We start from the raw sequence: 27,881 nt of genomic DNA, 5'->3' as shown, positions 1-27,881 counted from the left end.
TTTAGCTTTTCATTTGTAACAATTTCTAAAAACATAATTCCACTTTGACATTATGGGTTATTGTGTCAAGGCCAGTGACAAAAACTCAATTTAATCCATTTTAAATTCAGGCTGTAACAACAATCTGGAAAAAGTCAAATGGGTGAAGTCTTAACATTGAGCCAGCAAGCATTCTAAGAACAATACACATACATTTTTCATACAACACATTCATCTGACACAGATCATCATCATGATTTACATTCATGCACAAAATGGGGTTGATTCCTGAATTAAAAACAGAGGAATACAAATACTCAGCCAAAAGATCCAGTGAGGTTGGTTCTGGTAATAATCTGATGTGGTCTTTGAGCATTGTAGTTGTCATAAGACACGGTTCTGAGTCGTGGGTTTGTCCCCCATACAGGGTTGTGTTCATTAGGTACCAAACGGAACAAAACAGATAAACAGAAGGACTACCTGGACTTGTCCAATAGCTAAATGTTTTGTTACGAAGTGAGGGTATTTGCTCTAATGAATACGACCCAGGTGCTGTGTGTCCCCCATCCAGGTGTATCAGGGGTACTTAGCTCCGACGGGCAGCAGGCCCGTCTCATTGGCCAGCCTCCAGTACCTCTCCCTCAGGAGGAAGGCGCCAGCTTTGGGGTGTCTCTGCCGACTGAAGATGCCCTTCTTGTTGCCCACCACACGGGTCACCGCTGCAGAGATGGGAAGAGAAAAGGTTAATTTCCTGAACAAAATGTGTATGTTTGTTTCAGCCGTCTAAAAGTATAAAGCCTATAGATCTGTACAATAATTTCTTACAATCGCCAAATTCAACAAAATTGTTGTATTAGGTGGAAAAGGAACAGACAGCATCTGCTTTCTCTTGGAGATTGTCTACACAGGATAAGGTCTTGCTTCAAACAGTACATTATGTTCACTCCCCTGTATACACATGGGGCCAGACCAGCATGTAAAGTGAGGATTGGGTGGGTAATCTGTTTAAGACCAGCAGTGTCAACATGGTATTCTGGAGTGCTGGTCTAACTTGGCACTGGGGTAGTGGCATGTTGATGGTCATGATTCTTGCTCTGGAACCAAAACTGATTGTAGTTGGCCCATCAGTGGAAACCAACATCAATGACTATACAGTAAAAATTCATGAAAACAAAATAGCTTTTCGGTCCTCATTTAAGGTTAGGGATAGGCATTAGGGTTAGCCGTGTTCTTAAAGTTAGGTTTAAAAATCAGATTTTATGACTTTGTGGCTGTGCCAGCTAGTGACCCCTCTGCAGAGCTGCCTCCAGTACATGAGTCACCCCAACAATTTTATTTTCACCTTCATTTAACCAGGTAGGCAAGTTGAGAACAAGTTCTCATTTACAACTGCGACCTGGCCAAGATAAAGCAAAGCAGTTTGACACGTACAACTGTTACCTCGAAATGACAAAACGACGATGTTCCAGTTTAACAAAGTTGACTATACTATATGAACACACTGTAAGGTAGCCATTCCACTCAAGGCTAGGTCCATCAACAACAAGACTCACTGCGCAGGCACACTCTTGACTGAGTGATAGCCCCGTAATAACAGAAATATAGGGATACTTAAAACATGAACTTAACACAACACAGTTACACATGGAACAAACAAAACACAGTCAATAACACAGTTGAAGAACATCTATATACAGTGTGGGGGGGGAGTGGCCTGTCTAAAAGTAAGAATGAACCCTCCTGATGTGCCACACCCACTCCTGCTGGCTGTACTTACAACACTGGGAGCTTTAAATACATTTCACATAAATACTGGCACCTTTTCAAGCACTGGCCTACTTTCAGCATTCTATTACCCCACCATCACATTACTAACCGTTGGTGCTACTGCTCCCTTTTTCCTTACCTGGGCATGACGGAGTTTCAGTCATTTCTGTTCAATATACACACAACTAAAACAAGCAAAGGTATGACAACCAGCTTCAATTGTATATTTAACAAGAATGGTTGTTCTGACAATTTCAATGAACTCCAGTCCTATAGATTTGTATTGATTCCTCCTTACTTTGTGCTGTCATGAAGTCAGCAAAGTTCCAGATGAGCTCTCCAATGACATACTCCTTCCTCTTTCGGTCAAACACATCATGGTAGTTCTGTAAGACCATCTTCTGGTACTCCTCAGTAAACATCATGGGAGGGTCCTGTGGGGAACATAAAAATGTGGCTTTCCATTTAACTTCGGTTTCTACGGGTTCTCATTGAGACAAACGTCTATTTCACTAAAGAGATGTGGGTTGATCATTCAAGCTCAAACCACTTAGGTTTCAACTTGTGTTCTAGCCTGGGTAGGTGTTTGACAAATTGTTCAAGCATATTTGAAAAACTGGTATCCAGACCATTGTTCGCCTCAGAGGCCATGAAATCACAGCAAATACACGTGTGTTTACCTTATACCTTACGTCCTTTTCAGTCTGTTTCTGTCCTGTGAGGACACAACATGGAAGAGGTTCTGCAAGAACAAAGAAGTTCTGGAACACTCACCGTGTGTAGCCCCGGAACCACGTCGGCTCCATATTCACTCTGGATGATGGGTTTCTGGTACTTCCCGTACCAGTTCTCAAACTGGGTGTTGAGCTGGAAGGGGATGACCTCCAGGTGACCTGGGTCGTGGTACCAGGAGAAGTAACTGTTCACACAGATCACATCCACATAGGGAGCCTGGGGAAAGACCGGGTTCAATGTGAGAAGAGCAGAAATACCGGGTAAACAGTGGTCAATACATTTCCATTGTAATGTATGACATTCAAAATGCCATAGTTGATGGAGCCTGGGTATGAAAATCAGAACTATAGATACAATGGTGTTACAAAATACATTTTGATTGAATTCCCATTGTAATGAATGGAATTTAAATGATAGTGACTAAGCTAAGCACATCAGTTAAGTGGCACCACTGATCAACTACTGTCTGGATAGTTGGAGTAGAACTTCCCGTGAAATTCTGTTAAATTTATCTTACAGACTTTGCCGCAGGGAGTCACTGTGGCTAGAGTCAGACCTCGGGTAAGCAGTAAGACAATATTGAATCAGGGCATAGGTATGCCTTCAAAATGGCCCTACATATATTCCAACAAGGGCTTTAGAATCAAGCACAGTCAAAAAGGGAGACTAAAGACGGCTGACTTTTTTTCAGTTGGTCTTTAATCAATTCCTTGCATCCTCTTCTCAAAGCGCATTGGAGGATAAGGTCCAAAATTCTCCCTCTGACCTCCTCGAATGTGTTTTGGGAAGGAAGTGAGAGAGGATGCGAGGAAAAATGAATTGAGAGAGCCATAGTTCTATGAAGAAAGAATCCATCATAAGCATAACAGAGAAACAGTGAAGTCTCACCCCTTTGTCCCTGGCAAAGTTACTGTCTGTGATAAAGGTGACAGGTCGAGTTGGGTCCAGAGATTTGGTATGCGCCATCAGTGTCCTGAAGAGACACAAAAACAGAGAGCAATTGTTTACTGTTCCAAGATGGGGTAAGGGATCACAGGGTTGAGGTCAGGATACAGAGACTGATGAGTACAGGAGAAAGGACCAGGAAGAAGGAAAGTATTTTAAACAAGTATAAAGAATGACTCTGTCTCATCGTATCAGGCTCTTTGTTGACTATGACCACAACACTATTAACTATTGTAAATTAACTGTATGAGGAAATCCCTGCTGTGTGCCTGTCCACTTCTGCCAGTCACTCCCTGGCCTGAGCCACACCTGTTAATGCTCTGTTAAGTACGACTCTTACGCATTCCACAGGCCAGTATGGCATTATACCAAGACATGCTCAGACTCATAAAAATCCATCTCTACCATCTAATGAACAAGCATGCATAATGCACACACACACAGACTAGATGTAAAGCAAATACCAATGCTGCTTGAAATACTTGGAATTGTAGCCTTCATTCTAAAAGCTGCTCCACAATAACAACACAAAATATACATTATGCTCCTTTTCCCTTCCCCTTTACACTCAAACATATTCAAAACCATGGTAGCAATTGGAACACTTTGGAGATTATGGGTAAAGTTTTAGACCAATGGTGAGGACAACAGTTCACCTGACAAGACTGAATCCAAACAGTACGGTTGATTTTATGTGCATTTTACATTCACTGCACTTTGGTTTCATTTTGTTATCGACAAACGCTGCAAAAATTCAGTAGAATAATAATTATTGGAAAATTTGGGGGTAGGTGCAACATAAGATAAAAAAAATGACAAGGGTTTGAGTAACAAGTTTAACTGGTGTCTCCAAGTGGCCACACACACACACCTCTCCAAAGTGTGCACAGTTTAAGTCATTTTAATGCAAGAAAGAGCCCGAAACAGTTGTAAGCTCTCCTAGCTGTGCTGTTGAGGAACTGAAGCAAGAACACTGTTTGGAACCCAGCCCTGCATCCCACAATTACTGTTGTTCACGCCATCCAAAAACAGTCATGTAAATCACAATCTGGGTCAGGAGGGCATCATTTGATAGAATAGGCTATAGCCAGTATGGAATATGAAAGTTATGAAATCTTATCTTACACGGTTTTCACAAGGCACTTCAGAGAATAAGATTGTAATTCTGGTGCACATAAAATGGAGTTGAGTGTATTCAGGTGCGTGTTCCACCGCAAACTTTCTTCAGAATGGAGGAAGACAGGTTTGTGTCAATGACGTGAGGCCCATTGTTTAGTGGGCTCACAAGTGGCACAGCATTCTAAGGCACTGCATCTTAGTGCAAGAGGCGTCACAGCCTGGATACGAAAAAGGGACTGTAGTATCACATCCGGTAGGGATTGGGAATCCTATAGGGCGGCGCACAGTTGGCTCAGTGTCGTCCGGGTTTGGCCATCATTGTAAATAAGAATTTGTTCTTAACTGACTTACCTAGTTAAATAAAAGGTAACATTTTAAAAATTAAAATAAAAAAAGTTTAGCTCAGCAATGACCATGAAGGGTAGAGAAAGCTTCAGAATGTTGGAAAACCCATTCACTTACATGTGTTTATTCTTGAAATTAACATGCTATATTTTTAGGTTTAAAATCATATTCATGCCACTTTAACTGGCTGTATAAATAGATCCTTTACTGCAGCACTACTAAAATCCAACTTCAACTTGAAGAATGTATTTTCTGTACTAGAAATAGCTACCTAGCTGATTAGATGGGCAGCTAGGCAGGTTGGTACTGCATAGTTAACTAGCAGTAGAGCTCAAACGACAAGGCAAAAAGTATAATGCAGGCTAGATAAAGCGAACTTGCAAACTTAGCTAGATGGGTTATGAAAGAAATGCACAATTCAAAAATAGTTAGCTAGCTTTCAAGTTCTCACGTTCAAAATGCTCAATAGCTAGATCACTCACTTTCGGCTGTGCAATCCACCCCGACCGTAAAACACGTTTATGTTACGCAAACCTGACCGGTCAACGACGACAACTAGCTGGCTCGGGTCTTTGAATTGCACAAAGTGGTGCTGTTGTTTTCACATTTTTTTTGATTGATGCTGATGAAGAGAAACACTGCTTCTGCCTTGACTCAAGCTGAATAGTAGGGTGCCCAATCAAAAACACATTTTTGACCAATGTGTAAAAATGTTAAGTGTAGATAATCCTATAAGAAAACCAATGGTACAAATGTCTATCATAATCCATTCCAAATGTATTTTAGTTTTTACCCTTTAAAATAAGGGGGACTAAATCAATGGATTCCAGATGAGAGAAAAAAAATATATATAGTGGGGTCTTTCCCCCAAAACAGTGTTATATTTGAGATTTTTCAAATAGCCACCTTGACAGCTTTGCACTCTTGGCATTCTCTCAACCAGCTTCATGGGGTAGTCACCTGGAAAGCATTTCAATGAACAGGTGTGCCTTGTTAAAAGTAAACTTGTGGAATTTCTTTCCTTCTTAAATGGGTTTGAGCCAATCAGTTGTGTTGTGACAAGGTAGGAGTGGTATACAGAAGATAGCCCTATTTGGTAAAAGACCAAGTCCATATTATGGCAAGAACAGCTCAAATAATCAAAGAGAAATGACAGTTCATTATTACTTTAAAAACCTCTTCAGGATTGGTGTCCGGGACGGCTGAGCTAACGTAGGCTAATGTGATTAGCATGAGGTTGTAAGTATCAAGGAAATGTCACAGGACATAGACATATCTGATATCGACAGTGTGCACAGATAAGAACTCTAAAATGTATTAAACCAATTAGGCACATTTGGGCAGTCTTGATACAACATTTTGATAGTAAATGGAATAGTTCATTGAATCAGTCAAAAAAAAAAATGTGCACATACACTGCTGTCACCTAGAGGCCAAAATCTAAATTGCATCTAACCTTTTTCTTTGTATTATCTTATATCTGATCTAATGTGTTATATTCTCCTACATTCATTTCACATTTCCACAAACTTCAAAGTGTTTCCTTTCAAATGGTGTCAAGAATATGCATATCCTTGCGTCAGGTCCTGAGCTACAGGCAGTTAGATTTGGGTCTGTCATTTTAGGCTATTTTTTTAATTTATTTAGACACGAAGTTAAGTCAATACGGAATATTAAGATTTTTGAAAGTTGCTTCAAGTGAAGTCGCAATAACCATCAAGCGCTATAATGAAACTGGCTCTCATGAGGACAGCCACAGGAATGGAAGACTCTGCTCTGCTGCAGAGAAGTTCATTAGCTACCAGCCTCAGAAATTGCAGCCCAAATAAATGCGTCAAGAGTTCAAGTAACAGACAACTGTTCAGAGGACTGTGTGAATAATGCCTTCATGGTCGATTTGCTGAAAAGAAACCATTAAAAGAACACCAATAAGAAGACGAGAAGAAACACGAGCAATGGCCATTAGACCGGTGGAAATTTGTCCTTTGGCCTGGAGCCCAAATTGGAGATTTTTGGTTCCAACCGCCGGGTCTTTGTGAGATGTTGTGTGGGTGACCGGATGATCTCCACATGTGTATTTCCCACTGTCAAGCATGGAGGAGGTGGTGTTATGGTGTACTTTGCTGGTGACACTGATTTATTTAGAATTCAAGGCACACTTAACCAGCATGGCTACCGCTGTCATCCCATCTGGTTTGGGCTTAGTGGGACTATCATTTGTTTTTCCAACAGGCGGTGTAAGGGCTATTTGACCAAGAATGAGAGTGATGAAGTGCTGCTTCAGATGACCTGGCCTCCACAATCCCTTGACCTTGACCCAATTGAGCTGGTTTGGAATGAGTTGGACCGCAGAGTGAAAGAAAAGTAGCAAGTGCTCAGCGTATGTGGGAACTCCTTCAAGACTGTTATAAAAGCATTCCAGGTGAAGCTGGTTGAGAGAATGCCAAGAGTGTGCAGAGCTGTCATCAAAGCAAAGGGTATCTATTTGAAGAATCTTAAGTATATTTTGATTTGTTTAACACTTTTTGGTTACGACATGATTCCATATGTTTTATTTCATAGTTGATATCTTCACTATGTAGAAAATAGTAAAATAAAAATAAACCCTTGAATGAGTAGGTGTTCTAAAACTTTTGACTGGTAGTGTGTGGCTTAAACACAACTAGGCAATGTTTTTAAAATCTGATTAGGCTACTTCAAGTCTCCAGTAGGCATCTGCATGTTGATCCAAAATATAACTCCAATGTCTTGACGTTAACCAGGTTTCCATCCCACCTTTTTATGAGAGTTAAGTAGCCCACATGTCGGATATTTATTTTTAAAAAATTAAATTCACGGCATTATGGTAAAGCATGTAGTTTATTACGCTACAGATGAAATAAATCATGAACTTCACAGGGTGGTGAAAGTGCACAGTGATGAGGTTGATACTCCTTTCAATAAATAAGTGTCTTATTCTGGTGAATGATGATCGATGATTGGCTGCCATTTGACAAATAAAAATAATCTTGCACTTGAGTCCATAATAATCTTATCATGTAGTAGTGTATCTGCAAACTGTGTGCCAAAAGCAGTGGGCACATTCGCTATCCCAACGCAACATTTATTTGTGACAAAAACCATCAGAGTTGAAAATGCGATGAAAACCCATTTGACTTTAAAAAAAAAATATATATAGCATTTTATTTGGAATTGGTGCACAATTATGCTGGAGGGGGTGGCTTCCGTTTTAAGGGTTCCTAAACAACTGTGCTATTTTGTGAGTTTTTTCACATTGTAACTTATTTTGTAAATAATGTTGCTGCTCCCGTCTCGTATGACCGAAAACAGCTTCTGGATATCAGAACAGCAATTACTCACCTCGATCTGGATGAAGACTTTTGTCATTCTTTTGAAGTAAAGACGGAAATACAGAGGGCGGAAATCGGAGTGCCTCGTGAGGATTCGTCGGCGAGTGGGTAACCCACCTCAGCGGGACATTAAAAACGAACATCTTATGTTTCACCAAGTCGTGGCTGAATGACGACATGGATAATTTACAGTTGGCTGTGTTTCCGTGCATCGGCAGGACAGAACAGCTACATCTGGCAAGACAAGGGGAGGCAGTGTGTGTCTATTTGTCAATAACAAGCTGGTGCACAATGTCTAATATTAAGGAGGTCTTGAGGTATTGCTCGCATGAAGTAGAGTACCTCATGATAAAGTGTAGACCACACTACCTATATTTTACATAGCCGTCTATAAGCAAAAAAGAAAATGCTCATCCAGAAGCGGCGCTCCTACTGGTCAGGGACTTTAATCTGGCAAACTTGAAATCTGTTTTACTACATTTCTACCAGCATGTCAAAAGCGAGAGGAGAATAAAATACTTTTTTTTTTTAAATAGACCAGCTTTACTCCACACAGAGACACGTAAAAAGCTCTCCCTCTATTTGGCAAATCTGACCATAATTATTTCCTCCCGGCTCCTGCTTACCAGCAGGTAATACCAGCTCAATACGGAAGTGGTCAGATGATGCGGACGCTACAGGACTGTTTTGCTAGCACAGACTGGAAAAACCATGGTACATATTCCAAAGGCATTGAGGAGTATACCACCTCAGCCACCGGTTTCATCAATAAGTGCATCGACGACGTATCCAGTTACCACACACACATATCCCAAACAGAAGCCAACATCCACACCGAGCTAAAGGATAGAGCTGCCACTTTCAAGGAGCAGGACACTAATCTGGACACTTATAAGAAATCCTGCTATGCCCTCAGACGAACCATCAAACATCAAAAGCGTCAATACAGGACTAAGATTGAATCCTACTACACTGGCTCTGACACTCGGATGTGGAGGGCTTGCGAACTATTACGGACTACAAAGGGAAACCCAGCCGCAAACTGCCCAGTGACGCGAGCCTACCAGATGAGCTAAGTGCCTTTTATGCTCGCATTGAGGCAAGCAACACTGAAGCATGCAAGAGAGCACCAGCTGTTCCGGACGACTGTGTGATCACGTTCCCGTAGCCGATGTGAGCAAGACCTTTAAAACAGATCAACATTCACGGATAACCAGGACGTGTACTCAGGAGCATGCGCGAACCAACTGGCAAGTGTCTTCACTGACATTTTCAACCTCTCCCTGACCAAGTCTGTATTATCTACATGTTTCAAGCAGACCACCACAGTCCCTGTGCCCAAGAAAGCGAAGGTAACCTGCCTAAATGACCAACTGTAGCCATGAAGTGCTTTTAAAAAGGCTGGTCATGGCTCACAACACAATCATCCCGGAAACCCTAGACCCACTCCAATTCACATACCGCCCCTACAGATTCACAGATGACGCAATCTCAGTCGCACTCCACACTGCCCTTTCCCACCTGGACGAAAAGGAACACCTATGTAAGAATGCTGTTCATTGACTACAGCTCAGAGATCCACACCATAGTGCTCACAAAGCTCACCAATAACCTAAGGACCCTGGGACTAAACACCTCCCTCTGCAACTAGATGCTGGACTTCCTGACAGGCCACCCCCAGGTGGTAAGGGTAGGCAACAACACATCTGCCAACCTGATCCTCAATATGGGGGTCCCTCAGGGGTGTGTGTACCTTTCTGTACTCCCAGTTCACCCACGACTGAGTGGCAAAGCACGACTCCCACACCATCATTAACTTTGCCGACGACAAACGACGAGACCGCCTATAGGGAGAAGGGTCAGAAACCTGGCAGCGTGGTGCCAACAAAACAACCCCACTCGCAACGTGATCAAGACTCAGGATCTGATAGTGGACTACAGGAAAAGGAAGGCCGAGCACGCCCCCATTGACGTCGACAGGGCTGTAGTGGAGCACCAAGTTCCTTGGTGTCCACATCAACAAACTACCATGGTCCAAACACCTATTCCCCCTCAGGAGACTTAGATTTGGTATGGGTCCTCAGATCCTCCAAAGGTTCTACAGCGGCACCATCAAGGGCATAGTCGCCTGGTATGGCAGCTGCTCGGCGTACGGCCCAGTACATCACTTGGGCCAAGCTTCCTGCCATCCAGGACCTCTATGCCAGGCGGTGTCAGAGGAAGGCTTGCTTGGGCATTACTGACTCGAACGGAGGAATCGAAAGATGTATTGTCACTGAATGAGAAGAGCAGGACCAGTAAAAATATATTAAATTCATCATAATGTTCACTCACACTAGACACAGACAAGTTTGCTGCGTACGTTTTTACAGAGTGCATGCAGTTATTGCCAATGAATTAACATTTTACCACCTGGGCTTTGTTACTTAAAATAAGTTGTAAAAGTATATATTTATTGCTGGCTAAATGCATAAACTCTTATAAACATATGAAGTAATTTAGCGCAGTACTAAAATAAATGTATTTCAATTAGAGATTATTATTTTTTTGACCCTTTGTGGGCAGGGCTGAATCTGTTGCTAGGGACTTGTGGCATTCTGTTCAGAACAACCCAGGCTATGACACCATGTCATCCTTGTGACTGTACATGTAGCACAACGACTATAAAACTTTGATACGGTAAATGACACAAGTTTTATCATATGGAAATGTGAAGAGCACACATTTGGACTCACGGATGTGTGATGAAAGCGGTGTTTATTATAATCCGACGTCTAATCTTTCAGAACACCGTCTTCCTGATTTACAGCACTCCTCACTCAGAATTGTTTTCCAAAAGTAACCCAATTAACAGGCGGGATGGGGCATCTTTCTGGTTGTGTGGTGCACACATTTAAAATGTATGTTAAATGTGCTGTAAAGCTGACACTGACATTTATAATATATGTTACTGTACATCCACTGTGTTCCAATTTAGGTCCTTATTATTGACCAAATATGCCATTTTCATACTGTAAACGGGCTGCAAGCGTTAAAGGGCTACCTCGTTTGGAAATGTGAGAACTAAGAAGAGTTTCAGAGTAACTAACAGTCCTTGTTTACTACAATGTCACTCTTGCATGACGTTAATGTTCATTAAGTAACAAGGACGCACATTTATGGAGCGTGAATGAATGCTAACATTCTCTTACTTGAAATAGAATCCAGCAGGAGGCATCTCAGCGGCCGGCTCATTGGCTACAGACCACATGACCACGGAGGCGTGGTTCTTGTCCCTCCTCACCAGTTCATCCATGACCGCCAGGTGATGTGACAGGGAGGCGTTCCCAAAACTACGGCTGGGGGGACAAGAGACAGGATAGGGGGTTAGTGGATGTCCCGGAGACACAGAAGCCCTGACGCCAGACTTTATTGATGATGTATTGGCAGAGCATTGATAATATTTTAAAAGTTCAATTCTGTATATAAACTTGCCAATAATGGTCCATTAAACAGAGTAGTTAATGGTTTAGACATGCAAGCAAAAAAAAGGACAGGCTTAAATAAAAGTATCTTTAAAAAAAATTACTGGCACACTCATTGTGCGAAAGAACACCTTGGAGGTTCTCGTCAAATGTTTCTGACACCTGGTGACCGTGTAACCTTTAACTGACCCTTCAGAGAGGTCACAGGAACCGCAACGGTCACTATGACAATGACTTACATATCTTTGATGCCCACCCCGGGACACTCGTCGATGACCACGATGCCATGGCGGTCTGCCATCTGCATTATCTCCTCAGCGTAGGGGTAGTGGCTGGTCCTGAACGAGTTGGCCCCCAGCCACTTCAACAGGTTGAAATCCTTCACCATCAGAGGCCAGTCCAGGCCTTTGCCTCGGATCTGACACACACACAGCAAGCAATGAGGACAGTTGACACAGACCAATTTCTATTGAATTACAGAGTCACATACACATAAAACCAGATAAAAAAAGTGTTTATTCTAAACACTGAGAACCTAATCAGATGATAAGAACTTATATGCCACTTCAACCTTCTTTATTGCTTAAATTCCTTGGCAGATATGACAGAACACCTGCTGGAAGTCAGTTGCATACACAATACAAAACTGACACTGCCCACTTTTCTGGTTCAGAGTTTTGCTGCCCTCTAACGGTACTACTCAGTACTCACATCAGCATCCTCATGTTTGTTGACTCCATGGAAATAGAAGGGTTTGTTGTTGAGGAGGAATTGTGTGTTGGTGACCTGCACAGTGCGGATGCCCACAGGCAGAGCATACACATCCTCATAGACAGAACCCTCACCACTTGTCGTCATGTGAACCTGGCGATGAGGGATGTACAGTGCATTTGGAAAATATTCAGACCTCGACTTTCCCCACATTTTTGTTACGTTACAGCCTTATTTTAAAATGGACCCCCCCCCCATCAATCTACACACAATACCCCATAGTGAAAGCAAAAACACATTTAGAAATTTTGGCAAATGTATTAAAAATAAAACTGAAATATCACATTTAAATAAGTATTCAGACCCTTTACTCCGTACTTTGTTGAAGCACCTTTGGCAACAATTACACCCGAGTCTTCTTGGGTAGGAGCGACAAGCTTGGCACACTTGTGTTTGGGTGGTTCTTCCCATTCTTCTGTGCAGAATCTCTCAAGCTCTGTCCGGTTGGATGGGGAACGTCGCTGCACAGCTCTTTTCAGGTCTCTCCAGAGATGTTCGATCGGGATCAAGTCCGGGCTCTTGTCCTGAAGCCACTCCTGCGTTGTCTTGGCTGTGTGTTTAGGATCGTTTTCCTGTTGGAAGGTGAACCTTCGCCCCAGTCTGAGGTCCTGAGAGGTCTGGAGCAGGTTTTCATCAAGGATCTCTGTACATCTTTCCCTCGATCCTGACTAGTCTCCCGGTCCCTAAAATATATATCTCCACCGCACGATGCTGCCATCATCATGCTTCATCGTGGATGGTGCCAGGTTTCCTCAAGACGTGACGCTTGGCATTCAGGCCAAAGGGTTCAAGCTTGGTTTCATCAGACCAAAGAATCTTGTTTCTCATGGTGTAATTGTTGCCAAAGGTGCTTCAACAAAGTACTGAGTAAAGGGTCCTTTAGGTAGCTTTTGGAAAACTCCAAGTGGGCTGTCATGTGCCTTTTAATGAGGACCGACTTCCACTACCATAAAGGTGGTGGAGTGCTCCAGAGATGGTTGTCCTTCTGGAAGGTTCTCCCATCTCCACAGAGTAACTCTGGAGCTTGTCAGAGTGACAAATCGGGTTCTTGGTCACCTCCCTGACCAAGGCCCTTCTCCCCCGATTGCTCTTGGAAGAGTCTTGTTAGAGACTTCTTCCATTTAAGAATGATGGAGGCCACGGTTTTCCTGATAATTTTTTGGTACCCTTCCACAGATCTGTGGCTCGACACAATCCTGTCTCGGAGCTCTACGGACTATTCCGTCACCCTAATAATGGCTCTGTTTTTGTCCTGCCATAACTGTCAACTGTGGGACCTTTATATAGACAGGTGTGTGCCTTTCCAAATCATGTCCAATCAATAGAATTTACCACAGGTGGAGTCCAATCATGTTGTAGAAACATCAAGGAATGATCCATGGAAACAGGATGCACCTGAACTCAATTTCAAGTCTCATAGCAAAGCGGGGGAAAACAATGTAATCAATTTGAGAATAAGGCTGTACTTAACAAAATGTGGAAAAAGTCAAAGGGTCTGAATACACTAATTAGGTGAAACGTTCAGATTCAGGCTTACACAACTCCAACTTCTATGGGTCAGATTTATTTTACCAATCAGGTCAATTAAGAACAAATTCTTATTTACAATGACAGGCAGATAATTATATCTGCTGTACAAGACATTTCGAACGTTCTGTAATTTTGCAACTTTCTGAAAAGGCTACAAAATAATTTTTTTGTTACATAAACACAGGAAGTGGATGTGTGGGTGGTGTGATTGAGTTGTCAAACTGATGCTATGTTCATGCGAGCTGTGAGTCATCCATCACACGGATAGGGTGATACATGAGTAAAAACTGCAAATTATTTTATTTCTGCATATAATAATTTGATGTAGTTTGCATTGATAAAAGGTTTGACAAAAAAGACCGTAAAGGAACAGTAGACTAATACAACTATGAATGCAGCCCAACTCACCCCCATAGAATACAGATAACCTGGATTCTCATGCATTAGATACGGCCACCACAGGTTGGCGTCCGTTACTTTGAGGACCCCAGAGGGTCCAGTGGAAGAGGCCACACAACGGCCACCTTTGTCTGAGAGAGTCACCGTCACCGTGGGGTTGGGACTGCCCAGCACCGACACCTGGTAGGAAAGCAGACCTAGGCCACATAACAGAAGAAACCAACACCTCAGTACACTAGTGCCATTTTCACACTATTCCATAGTTGATGGAATCATGCAGAAAAGGACCATGTGAAAAGGAAATATCCGAGTCAGTACAGTTTTGGTCGGCAAGATAGTGTGAAAAGGGTATGGATGTACAGGCCTAAATAATTGAATGAGTGATCAAGTGAATGAGAATCTTGTTGTTTTCTTTTTTTGCACTCACCAATGTTGTCGGCAAAGGTTGTCAGCACTGTGATGTCATCCACATACGCCTTAGGAGTGGTATACAACATTACAGGCCGATGTAAACCAGCATAGTTGAAGAAGTCAAAGTTTGTGTTTTGCACAACATAGTCAGCAGGATACCTGTAGACAATAGACATAGATTTTCCTCCATTTATAATCCAAAACATGATTTCCGCTCCTAACACCAGAAAAGGAATCAAAAGTTAGTTAGCCTCGACCTGTCATTTTAGGTTTGGTCTGTAGAAAATCTTAAAATGTGTGTCTGGCAATGTGAGATTAGTCCCAACTTAAAAATGATAACATAGCGCAGTGTTTCCCAGACTCTGTCCTGGGACTAGTGACGACTCATCCTGAATTTAATCCTGCTGCTCTATCGATCTCTCCATACATTGATTGTATGGACACAATCAATTGTATTGTACATCAATTGTATGGACACAATCAATCTCTTCATCATGTCACCTGGTGGGGTCGTCTATATGTTGGATAGTCCCTGGGGGAAGGGTTTGGAGAGTCAGGGTGTTGTTGACAGCTATGGTGATCCTGCAGGCCCCACCTGGGTTGTTACGGAGGACCTCCACTATCTCAGCCTCAAAGGGAAGATGGCCGCCCTCGTGCTCCATCACTTTGATCCCATTCACCCACTGGCAGGGAAGGAAAAGAGAGAAGAAATACTGTTATTCCCATGTAGCCAGAGTGACAGTCTTTACACAATATCATACCTTTTTCAATGAGGGATGTGCACGAACATTGCAGATTAACTCATGTGAGAGGAGGTTGAGGAGTTATCCTACGAGCGAAACAGAATGGCAACTTAAGCAGAAGTGTTTGAAAATTTGTGAGATACTCACGACCACTGAGTAGTAGTGTGCACTCCCAACTCGCAGTACAACTCTGGTTCCCTCAGACACCCATCCAGAGGGTACCAACACCTCTCTCTCGTACCACACCCAGCCAATGAAATCCCTCAGCCGTGGGTCCTGGGTGATGTCATTGTAGCTGGCGGGCACAGGCATGTCAATCACTGGACCACTCTACATAAACAAATACAGGTAAAGAGCGAGAGAGAAAAAAAGAGGGAGGAATTAAAAGTTATTTGAAACAGGCTATCGCTTTAAAATCATGTTGAATTATTGAGAGTTTACAAAGCATTAGCTAAAATACTAGCTATATATTAAGCGGCGATATGTGAATTTTTCCATAGTAGCCATTAAACTTTGGTTTGCAGAAAGGGTCGGTTTTTGCCGATACACTTCTGACTCGAGAACAAAAAAAGTATCTTAAAAATGTCTGTTCAGTTGCAGGTGGTTCTCCAAAAACCAGAGAATATTCAGAAAAACAGTTCCCTTGCCATTTTAGCTACCAGACATCTTGCATTTCTAGTCATTTCTATGCGACGCGGACACGTGTAGAAGTAAATGACAGCCATAGAGATTAGTGATGCACCGATATTTTCCATGCCAAAAAATAACCGATATTTAAAATTTTTGTGGCCTTAAGCATTCCAGTACAGTTAAATAGTTAACACACACAGCGGTCTAATGCACTGCAACAGTCCCTGTTTCGAATCCAGGTTGTATCACATCCGGCCGTGATTGGGAATTCAATAGGGCGGGGCACAATTGGCCCAGCGTCGTCCGGGTATGGCCGGACGACGCTGGGTAGGCTGTCATTGTAAATAAGAATTTGTTCTTAACGGACTTGCCTAGTTAAATAAAAAAAGGTTGCGCACACACGTTATTTTGTTGGCATTTACGTATGTCCCCATTACCAGTAAAACAATCCCAACTTATTTCTTTCACTTATTTGCTGTGCTGTTTCGTTGTTCAGTCATTGCATTCTTAACTCAGATTTCATCATACGTGCCAAGCAGTGAAGTTTCAGCTCTGTCTGTCCGTGGCCTCTCTTCCTCTGTGAGCACTGTCACCGTGTCTAACATTTCATGTAAACCCTGTTTGTCTGCATCGAGGTAGAGGTCCTTGTATGGTGGCGACACATTAGAGAATTCCACCGAATCCCTTGTTCACAGCCTGTGTCGGCAGTTTTGACGACCAGGCGTATCAATGCCATGACAGAGGGTATCACGTCTGCTGCAGACGCAGTTGATGAGCTTATTTCTCCAGTCAGTTGCTCGAATGGAGCTGGGAGTGTGTTTATGTCTCCAAGTTTCAAACATGTTCTCAAATGCCATTGAAATGGCAGCAGCGGTATGAGAACCAGCACATTCATGAGCATGCAATACAGCTTTCCTCAGTAGGAAATCCTTGACGACCCACTGTGCCGTCAGACTCCGCATGCTGATATTGCTGGTCCAAATGTCAGTGGTGAAGCTAATAGCAGTGATGCTATTACTGTGCAACTCTGGTAGTGCAAGATCTGAAAAATAGCGCACTAGGTAGTGCGTACCAGTGCTCCACCAGTCGGCGAAAGCCAACATTACCCACGACAGAACGGGTAATGAATTCCATCATCTTGGCGTTAATGGATTTTGCCTTTGAGTTGTCTCGCTCACATTTTCTTACTCTTTCAAATTAATGCTCGATCCTCACAGCAGACATTGTGGGTTAGGATTGCGGTGTTGCACATGCAACGCAAAATTTTACTTGGCGTCATATAGGTATGCACGTCAGCTTTGACATCAGTTCTGCACATCGGCATTAAACTAGACATCGGGCCGATGTCAGCATTTTTAACTAATATTGGCCAATTCCGATACGTTCACCAATATATTGTGCATCCCTAATAGAGATAATTACAGGACCCAACAGTATATGTCCCATTATGGCATCCGAGAGCGTGGGCAGCACCATTGAGGCCATCTCCATTTTGAAGTAGGCCTGGTCAATTTTCTTCTACAAGTTTATACACAAACTGAAATGTTTCATACTGCCACCTATAATGTGTTGTTTCAACAGGTATAGGTTTCAACAGGTTGCCAATTTACTGCCACCTGCAATTACGGAATGTTTTATCACGAGTATAATTCATTGGCTGATCCCTCCTGATGACCTGGATGGAATTGTGATCCTTCCTTAACCCATAGGAAATCCCACCCTGTTGACTACTGCAAATGGTGAAAGTCCAATGGCGCTGCCCATGCTAAAATGGGCTTTTGGGCCCTAGAGTCATCTCTGATAACAGCGCATCAGTGTGACCACAGAACTACACACATGCAAGAGGCATTTCTCACGTGATACAAAACATGGATTTTTACCATCTTTCTGAATATTCTCTGGTTTTTGGCGAACCGCCTGCAGCTGAACACGGAGATTTACAAAATACCTTCTTTGTTCTCGATTCGGTATAAAAGGTGTATCTGCAAGTACCAGGTTAGTTGAAAAATTGCCTGCACGACGGACGCCCGCGGAACTGCAGGAATTGTTAGCCCCTTATAGGAGATGGAGAATTTTTTATATTTGTGGTCAATCTTCATGTAAATATTTTTTTTTCGGGGGGGGGGGGGGGGGGGGGGGGACAATCATGGTACTAGCAACGTGCATGCCCCGACAACCTGAGGATCTGTCTTTTTCCAGCCACCCATTTCCCGAGTCTGAGGTATGCAAAATTCACTTAAATCGCTCTGGATTGATTGCTTTAATTTGACTTTCATACTCTTTCTGGTGCCTTTCATTTCTCGTTTTAATATTACGACTGTGGAAATGTTTATAATGACCTGTCTAACATACCCCTGTAATGGATGAAACGTTTTCAATGGAATACTTTGGCTTTCTGTTGAATCTATAAGAACGCTAATTAAAGCTCCAGTGGTGATTTAACGCAACGTCTTGACACTTGCATCACAAGAAAGAGAAAATACCTTTATTTTGATGGTGTTCATTTGTGGAAGAAAAAAAGTAATAATATAGAGCCAAGCGTGTTGATTTTTATCCGAAGGTATCCTGCTATTGACACACACTTGTTGAATTAGGCAACAGAACTTGACAAGACAGTGCAGGTGATTGCAGGTAGGCCTAGACGAGTACGTGTTTGGTGGTTACAGCCCTGTTCCACCCCTTTAAGTTAATATACTCATATATGCAAATAGGCGCAGTTTATTTATGCAAATGTCCTTATTTTAAACAAAATCTCATACAATAAGAAAATGTGATCGATAAATATCCCTCTACATACATACATAGTTTCTCTGGCATGGCTTGCAAACTATTACGGACTACAAAGGGAAACCCAACCGCGAGCTACCAGACGGGCTAAATGCCTTCTATGCTCGCGTCGAGGCAAGCAACACTGAAGCATACATGAGAGGACCAGCTGTTCCGGACAACTGTGTGATAACTCTCTCCGTAGCCGATGTGAGCAAGACCTTTAAAACAGGTCAACATTTACAAGGCCGCGGGGCTAGACAGATTACCAGGACGTGTACTCGGTGCACACGTGGACCAACTGGCAAGTGTCTACACTGACATTTTCAACCTCTCCCTGATCGAATCTGTAATACCTACATGTTTCAAGCAGACCACCATAGTCCCTGCGCCAGAGAAAGCAAAAGGTAACCTGCCTAAATGACAACCACCCCATAGCACTCATGGCGGTAGCCATATAGATAGCACTCGTGGCGGTAGCCATATAGATAGCACTCGTGGCGGTAGCCATATAGATAGCACTCGTGGCGGTAGCCATATAGATAGCACTCGTGGCGGTAGCCATATAGATAGCACTCGTGGCGGTAGCCATATAGATAGCACTCGTGGCGGTAGCCATATAGATAGCACTCGTGGCGGTAGCCATATAGATAGCACTCGTGGCGGTAGCCATATAGATAGCACTCATGGCGGTAGCCAGCCTTTCAAGTGCTTTGAAAGGCTGGTCATGGCTCACATCAACACCATCATCCCGGAAACCTTAGACCCACTCCAATTCGCATACCGCCCCAACAGATCCACAGATGATGCAATCTCAAATCACACTCCACGCTGCCCTTTCCCACCTGGACAAAAGGAACATCTATGTGAGAATGCTGTTCATTGACTACAGCTCGGCGTTCAACACCATAGTGCCCACAAAGCTCATCATTAAGCTAAGAACCCTGGGACTAAATACCTTCCTCTGCAACTGGATCCTGGACTTCCAGACAGGCCACCCCCAGGTGGTGAGGGTAGGTAGCAACACATCTGCCACGCTGATCCTCAACACTGGAGCCCCCCAGGGGTGCATGTTCAGTCCCCTCCTGTACTCCCTTTTCGACCCACGACTGCGTGGGGAAGCACAACTCCAACTCAATCATTAAGTTTGCTGACGACAACTGTGGTAGGCCTGATCACAGACAATGATGAGACCGCCTATATGGAGGTCAGAGACCTGGCAGTGTGGTGCCAGGACAACAAGTCAAAGGAGCCAATCGTGGACTACAGGAAAAGGAGGGCCGAATGCCCCATTCACATTGACAGGGCTGTAGTGGAGCCGATTGAGAGCTTCAAGTTCCTTGATCACCAAACTGTCATGGTTCAAACACACCGAGACAGTTGTGAAGAGGGCACGACAACACCTTTCCCCCCTCAGGAGACTGAAAAGATTTGGCATGGGTCCCCAGATCCTCAAAAAGTTCTACAGCTGCACCATCGAGAGCATCCTGACCGGTTACATCACCGCCCGGTATGGCAACTGCTCGGTATCCGACCGTAAGGCGCTAGAGGGTAGTCCGGTCCATCACTGGGGCCAAGCTTCCTGCCATCCAGGACATACATACAGCGGTGTCAGAGGAAGGCCCCCCCCCCAAAAAATTGTCAAAGACCCCAGGCAACAAAGTCATACTGTTCTCTCTGCTACAGCATGGCAAGCGGTACCAGAGTGCCAAGTCTAGATCCAAAAGGCTAATTAACAGCTTCTACCACCAAGCCATAAGACTTCTGAACGATTAATCCCGTCCCTGTTTTTACAGGGTGCATCCGATGCATCAACAATAATGCAATGCTTAGCTCTGGCCACTACGCAGAGCCTCATAAAGATCAAGACATTTGTGTGCAAAATGGAAAAGTCTAAACCGGGATCGTTGTGAAGGCAAACGTCACCCACGTTGGAATTTAAAACGGTTAAAGAATGTCTGCCCCTAAAAACTAACAAATCCCTTTGAAAACGGCCTATGTGACATCGATATGAGTCAAACATTTATTCCAAATTTACTAGGAAGTGTAAATTGGATCATTTTGGTCATCAAGTCAGTCTCGTCTTAAACAGAGTTTGGATCCTGAGTGTATCAGGATGTAAATGAAGGTTGGGTTTTGATAACTCCAGATGCAAAGAAATCGCCCCTCCGCTACCCTTCATTGAATGTTGTTTTGTTGTTTTATCGCCCCCAACGCATTCAAAGGATCACAGCCGTTTGAGACTGAAAAGCCCTATGCCTTTGGCACTGGTTCGACAATGCATGCTTCCAGGTATTTTATTTTAAACTTTATTTAACTAGGCAAGTCGGTTAAGGACACATTCTTATTTCAATGACGGCATAGGAATACTGTGTTAACTGCCTTGTTCAGGGACAGAACGGCATTATTATAATTTATAATATTTGTTTAACCTTGCCAGCGCGGGGATTCGATCTTGCAACCTTTCGGTTACAAGTCCGCCCCTGTAAACACAGCCAACTATGGTATGCATGCCCTGCTGAAGGACCCTTCCTTACAGAATAGGTGGTTGGAGATCGTTGCTCCCAGTGGTGGTGAGTATACCGGTAGCTAGACCGCAGACTGCTGGTTATGTATATTTAGAAAATCATTATCACTATCATTGCTAGCATAGCTAATGTTAGCTAGCTATAGTACCTAACTAGGTAGCTGGATGACTTTAGCCTACCTCAATACAACTAGGATTTGGCTTGGAAATATGTTAACATTTCAAAAGAATGCAAATAATTAGTAGGAAAACCTTTTTTGGGGATTGTGATGTCGCCATACTTTAGATGTAGTCTAACTTTGGCCAGCTAACGAAGATTGAGAGGACCACCCACTTTATTTTAGCTAGCTAACATTAGCAATGCTAGCTATTTTTTTAAATGAACGTTAGTAACAGTAATGGCACCATTGCCATCTCCAAAGTAAATAATATGGCAAAGTTGTTTCATACCAATTAATTGCCTACTTTAGCAATGTCTTCGTATTTCTATGACACTATAAATTTGTGTAATCTAGACGAAACAGTCACACTGCTTCCATTAGCTGTTTATCATCTATGCATTGTCACTTTACCCCTACCTACATGTAGAAATTACCTTGACTAACCTGTACCCCTGCACATTGACTCGGTACTGGTACCTACTGTATATTGCCTCATTGTTATTTTATTGTGTTACGTTAGTTTAAAGTTTAAAAACTAGAAAAGTAAATATTTTCTTAACTCTTATTTTCTCAAAACTGCATTGTTGGTTAAGGGCTTGTGAGTAAGCATTTCACAGTAAGGTCTGTTGTGATACCTGTTGTATTCAGCGCATGTGACATAACATTGATTTAATCACTCACACTCACACCACACACTAAGAAAAATGTTACATTTGACAAATTGGATAGCTGAATTTCCACCAAAATCCTTGAATTCATTATTTATCCATGCCAGTAAAATGTGCTATAATTAAGTCAATATTGGATGGATTATAAAAATTCAAAGTTTGGAGTCTTCATCCATTATCCAAACAATTGTTTTTAAAACTGAAAAATGTTGATGAACGCTGCTAACGGTACCAATAATTGCTTCTAATAGACCAGATGCATGTCCTTGAACTGATTATTTTAAAATCGTACACAGAATGATAATTTAGGTGCTAATGGCAGCCTATAACTAAACCAAGAGAACTAAACCAACCTGTCGTTTCTAATTGGAACAAGTTTGTCATAGTGGGCAAAACAAGCAAGTAGGGGTGTGTTCTTCAATTTCAGAGCACTCTCGTCAGAGTGTAAATTCATCAGTTATTCTGCACTCCGGTACAAACGCTTAACGCCTGTGTCCAGTGTCAGTAAACGTCGGCAAAAAAAGCGTAAGTTACAGTCACCAACACTCTGGATAACCAGCTCTGCTAGGGTGAGTAAAATGGTCAGAGTGAGGCGTTCTCTCATTTGTGTCTGGAAATAGCTAGCAAGCCAGCCAACGTTAGCCAACACACCCCTATGTTCAGAGCGCACACTGGATGCTCTGGCCGAGAAGTAGGGTTGATCCAAGCATTCTGACCACTTCCAGTGTGCGCTCTGAACGCTCAGATAGCGAAACGCTGAAATTAAGAACGCCCAGAGCACACTACAGATTGAATTTACGAACACACCATAGGTGGGCAGAGCCAAGCATGAGCTAGCAAGATTCTATTGGCCCGTTCTCACATCTGCATATGTCCGTTAGGGACCCTGAATTTCACGTGTGCAAAATTTCTATTCACTTTCATACTCATGAACACTTTTTTTTTTTTTTTACTTTTGTAAAGTCTACTAAAGTTAGTCCACCATGTTCGTAACATATTCTAGTTTTGGGAACAGAAATTGTATTGAGAGCAAATGTTTTATTGATGAGAATTTGCAGAATCTTCTCCCACTGGGCTTCCTCTCACTGCCATATTTGGTAGTGTGTGGAAACGCCAAGCGAATGCTCCACATTTATACATCCGGTGAAATATCTGTCTCATTGTCCTGTGATTGAGTCTTCACATAAGAAGTGTCACGTGATTGAGGGCTTAGTCCTAATGACGTGTTTGAGATTTTAAAATAGGCTCATGGACATCTGGTGTATTAAAAGTAATTATTGATTACACATGATTGTTTTGAAATGTGTATTTATTACACTAAGATTGACCACAAATATCTCCATTTTGGATTCAATTAGAAGGGGCAGTCAGTTCTCCTCGGCTTTGTCCATCCACCTTTATTTAACTAGTCAAATCAGTTAATAAGAACAAATTCTCATTTACAATGACGGTCTAGGAACAGTGGGTTAACTGCTTGCAGAATGACAGACCTTGTCGGCTCGGGGATTCGTTTCAGTTACTGGCCCAACACACTAACCACTAGGCTACCTGACAATTACAGTCATTGCTTTTGACCCTTTCAAACTAGCCATGGTATATCACCGTTGTAATGTATAACTACTCAAATACATGCAACTACTTGGCTAAACAAATAGTTCTAGTTGTGAATGTCAACTTATTTATTGGACTAAAATGTATTTACTCTATGTAGTTGCAACAGACTACTAAACTGTTTTTTTGCTGACTAAAGATAGAGCATTCTGCAAATAAAAGTTTAATTCAAATTTCCCAAACACAGCACACTCATTGAATGGAATTTATAGCGACCCATAACTAATTATGCACAAGCAAGACCCGTAGTCCACCTGCACATACGATTAACGACAATATCCATGTTACATAGTTATGGTCTCTTTAGACAATGCCAATGGATGTTTTTACATACCTCTGCGAGGCGACTTTTGTACCATGCTTGTTCAAAGCCCAAGTTCCTGTTGAGCGAGTGGTCGGCCCTGAAGTTCCATAGTCCATTCAGCTCTTTGATCTCTCGCGACGACGACTCTCGAGGAAAGAGCATTCCACTGTCCTTGAAATGACCGACATTCCACACTGAAGATAGGGATAAAAAATACTTTACTAACCGTCTAAACCCCTCCATTTTTTTAGAGCTCCCACATTAGCTAACAACAAAGCAGAAGAGACGTCACGCGACCAGCCATAAGTCACGTGATCATAATCTTTGATTCATTCAAATGTTCCCAAAACATGCTGACATTCTCAAAATATTTACCATTGTATTTTTCTAAGCATTATTCCACAAATATTTGTTTTTGTTGATTTTTGTTGTTGTAACATTCCCGATGCATCAACAATAATGCAATGCTTAGCTATGGCCACTACGCAGAGCCTCATAAAGATCAAGACATTTGTGTGCAAAATGGAAAAGTCTAAACCGGGATCGTTGTGAAGGCAAACGTCACCCACGTTGGAATTTAAAACGGTTAAAGAATGTCTGCCCCTAAAAACTAACAAATCCCTTTGAAAACGGCCTATGTGACATCGATATGAGTCAAACATTTATTCCAAATTTACTAGGAAGTGTAAATTGGATCATTTTGGTCATCAAGTCAGTCTCGTCTTAAACAGAGTTTGGATCCTGAGTGTATCAGGATGTAAATGAAGGTTGGGTTTTGATAACTCCAGATGCAAAGAAATCGCCCCTCCGCTACCCTTCATTGAATGTTGTTTTGTTGTTTTATCGCCCCCAACGCATTCAAAGGATCACAGCCGTTTGAGACTGAAAAGCCCTATGCCTTTGGCACTGGTTCGACAATGCATGCTTCCAGGTATTTTATTTTAAACTTTATTTAACTAGGCAAGTCGGTTAAGGACACATTCTTATTTCAATGACGGCATAGGAATACTGTGTTAACTGCCTTGTTCAGGGACAGAACGGCATTATTATTGCGGGGATTCGATCTTGCAACCTTTCGGTTACAAGTCCGCCCCTGTAAGCACAGCCAACTATGGTATGCATGCCCTGCTGAAGGACCCTTCCTTACATAATAGGTGGTTGGAGATCGTTGCTCCTTAATTTTCTTAAATCGAATAGTTTGCGAATTTTTGCCTTTTTTAACTGATAGTTTATGGCACTATCTGCCAAATAACTGGAGACAATTTGGGGATGCATGCAGTCCTTGGTTTCAGAGTCCTTCAGTGCTCATTACCTTTGCCGGTTCTATTCGATAGAAAAGTCTAACATGGAACCCAAACCGGCTGCGCGCGTGCGCTATCGTGCATAAATTTATCCCCCCAAATTTGCCCTGGGATATAAACATTGAGTTGTTATTTTACCTGAAATGCACAAGGACCTCTACTCCGACAATTAATCCACACATAAAACGGCCAACCGAACTTTAGCTCAAACACAACCTCATTCAAACTGTTTTAGATTAATCAAAACATGGGTTTTCAAACCATACATTGCACATATTGTTACAAAATATATGCCAAATTATCCCTTAAACGGACACCATTTTCACTAGTGAAGCCCATATGGACATATTATTTTGACAGGTATAAGCATTCTGGGTATAATTTCACCTTGTTTCCTTAGGTAAAGTTACATCCAGATTATTTGTCAAGTGCAAGCTATCTCAAATATCCACTAGTGCATATGGAGTAAGTTTTAAACCAAAGCTGTTTTTTTAAACAGGAATTGACCATGTCTTTTATGACTTCACCTGACAAAGAGCATAATGTGAACTGTAGCTCCTATACCACCTATCAACTAGCTTTTCAACTTATTGAGTAGGGGTTGGACCACAGTTTGTGAGTGGCCCTTTGAGAGTTCTCATAGATATCTTTAGATATCTCTAAATAACAAGTAACTTCATCTTTAGAGCTTGGACCCGTGGGTGGGGAGGTCCTGAGATCATCAAGTTCCAATAATTATTTTTGGAACACCTCAAAGGTATATTTCAGTTCTTTGGGGTACCTTAGATTTAAGCCATATATGAGGTCCATAAGCAACGTACATGACTGTGTAACACTGGGAATACCAGCCAGGACCTCTGCTCCTTCAATGCAGATCCCATGCGCTATATTCTGGTGCAGATCCTTCACAGTGAACACTTTCATCACATGCTGAAAGAGGTCCTCTCGAATCATGGTATTGTCAGCATCCTGAGTGAAAAAAATGTAGAAATAACAGACTAGGTTACTAGATTAACTGTGCAACTAGATTAACTGTGTGAGGGGGGAGAGAGGGAAACAAAGGAATATACTTAATTTAGAGATAAATAAAGATACACAAATAAAACCCTTTACCTTGTATTCTGTGATCAGGTCTTCAACCCTCTCGCCGAGGTATATGATCAGGCCACGGATCACACTGTCTCTTCTTTCCTGGATGATGTTGCACTGTAATATGATGTTATACAAATAATTGCATTTAATACCGGGAAATAAATACACAGTATAACCTATATACTATTGTGAAGGTGGTACTGTGCATACCCCGTACAGAACTTCAAGGATGTTCTGCATGTCCGCCTTGACAGCACCTCCTTTTGGCTTAAACAAGTCCAATAGTTTTAGTGTAAATTCGTACAGCTTCTGCATAAAGGTGGACTCGAGCAACAGTTGTAATTCTTCTGAACTCTTCCTTAATCTGAGAGAGAGAATTCTGAACCAATAAGGACAGAAGATGATCTGAGAGTCATAATGCTATTGGGAAACCCCTCCCAAAGCATATGCAGAGTGAGATCTAATCTTTAATGCCTATTTAATTGTAGATTAGAATATTAGGTCAAAACAACACAAAATCATATACATTTTTGACCTACATTGACTATTCTTATTCAGCTGCATTTTGTACCTGAGTGGGCTCAAATAGGGCTGGCCATCTTTCTTTGAAGTCCTTCACAGGAAGGGCCTGAACGACATCTTGTCTTCGATATGAGACGGTCATTGCCATTTTGGCACTCACAATGTTTTGGTTGTCACATATTTGTACTTCTCCCAGTAGCTCCGCAGAGGACAGTTTCGTGTTCCTTTAGATGACTAGGTTTTCCAAAAATATTTTTCTGTTGAGAAACTGCAAGCTCTGCAAATTTCACATTTAAAAGAAAAGACCTCTCCTGGCCTTACTGACTTTTCAGTTGTGTGTTGCCTCGACAAATGTACCTCAAATCAAATAAATTTTTATTTGTCACATACACATGGTTAGCAGATGTTAATGCGAGTGTAGCAAAATGCTTGTGCTTCTAGTTCTGACAATGCAGTAATAACCAACAAGTAATCTAGCTAACAATTCCAAAACTACTACCTTATAGACACAAGTGAAAGGGGATAAAGAATATGTACATAAAGATATATGAATGAGTGATGGTACAGAGCGGCATAGGCAAGATACAGTAGATGGTATTGAGTGCAGTATATACATATGAGATGAGTATGTAAACAAAGTGGCATAGTTAAAGTGGCTAGTGATACATGTATTACATAGATGCAGTAGATGATATAGAGTACAGTATATACATATACATATGAGATGAATAAGGTAGGGTA

At 42.2% G+C, this 27,881-nt stretch overlaps 1 protein-coding gene across 1 annotated transcript; it reads right to left on the bottom strand.

Moving 5' to 3' along the window:
- Window positions 1–54: 54 nt before the first annotated feature.
- LOC110537844 (beta-glucuronidase) lies at window positions 55–24,546 on the bottom strand. Its single transcript, XM_021624270.2, has 12 exons — window positions 24,256–24,546; window positions 15,706–15,888; window positions 15,317–15,498; window positions 14,832–14,974; window positions 14,414–14,601; window positions 12,416–12,568; window positions 11,944–12,122; window positions 11,432–11,578; window positions 3,370–3,454; window positions 2,521–2,697; window positions 2,045–2,180; window positions 55–698 (listed from the first exon to the last, which is right to left on the bottom strand). The coding sequence occupies exons 1-12, from the start codon at window positions 24,466–24,468 to the stop codon at window positions 556–558; spliced, it is 1,929 nt and encodes a 642-aa protein (XP_021479945.1). The 5' UTR covers window positions 24,469–24,546; the 3' UTR covers window positions 55–555.
- Window positions 24,547–27,881: the final 3,335 nt, after the last annotated feature.

This window comes from Oncorhynchus mykiss, chromosome 12 (assembly GCF_013265735.2).
Source record: "Oncorhynchus mykiss isolate Arlee chromosome 12, USDA_OmykA_1.1, whole genome shotgun sequence".
NCBI classification, from domain to species: Eukaryota; Metazoa; Chordata; class Actinopteri; order Salmoniformes; family Salmonidae; genus Oncorhynchus; species Oncorhynchus mykiss.
Note: the sequence above shows the minus strand (reverse complement) of the source record. Positions and strands in the feature narration are given on the sequence as shown.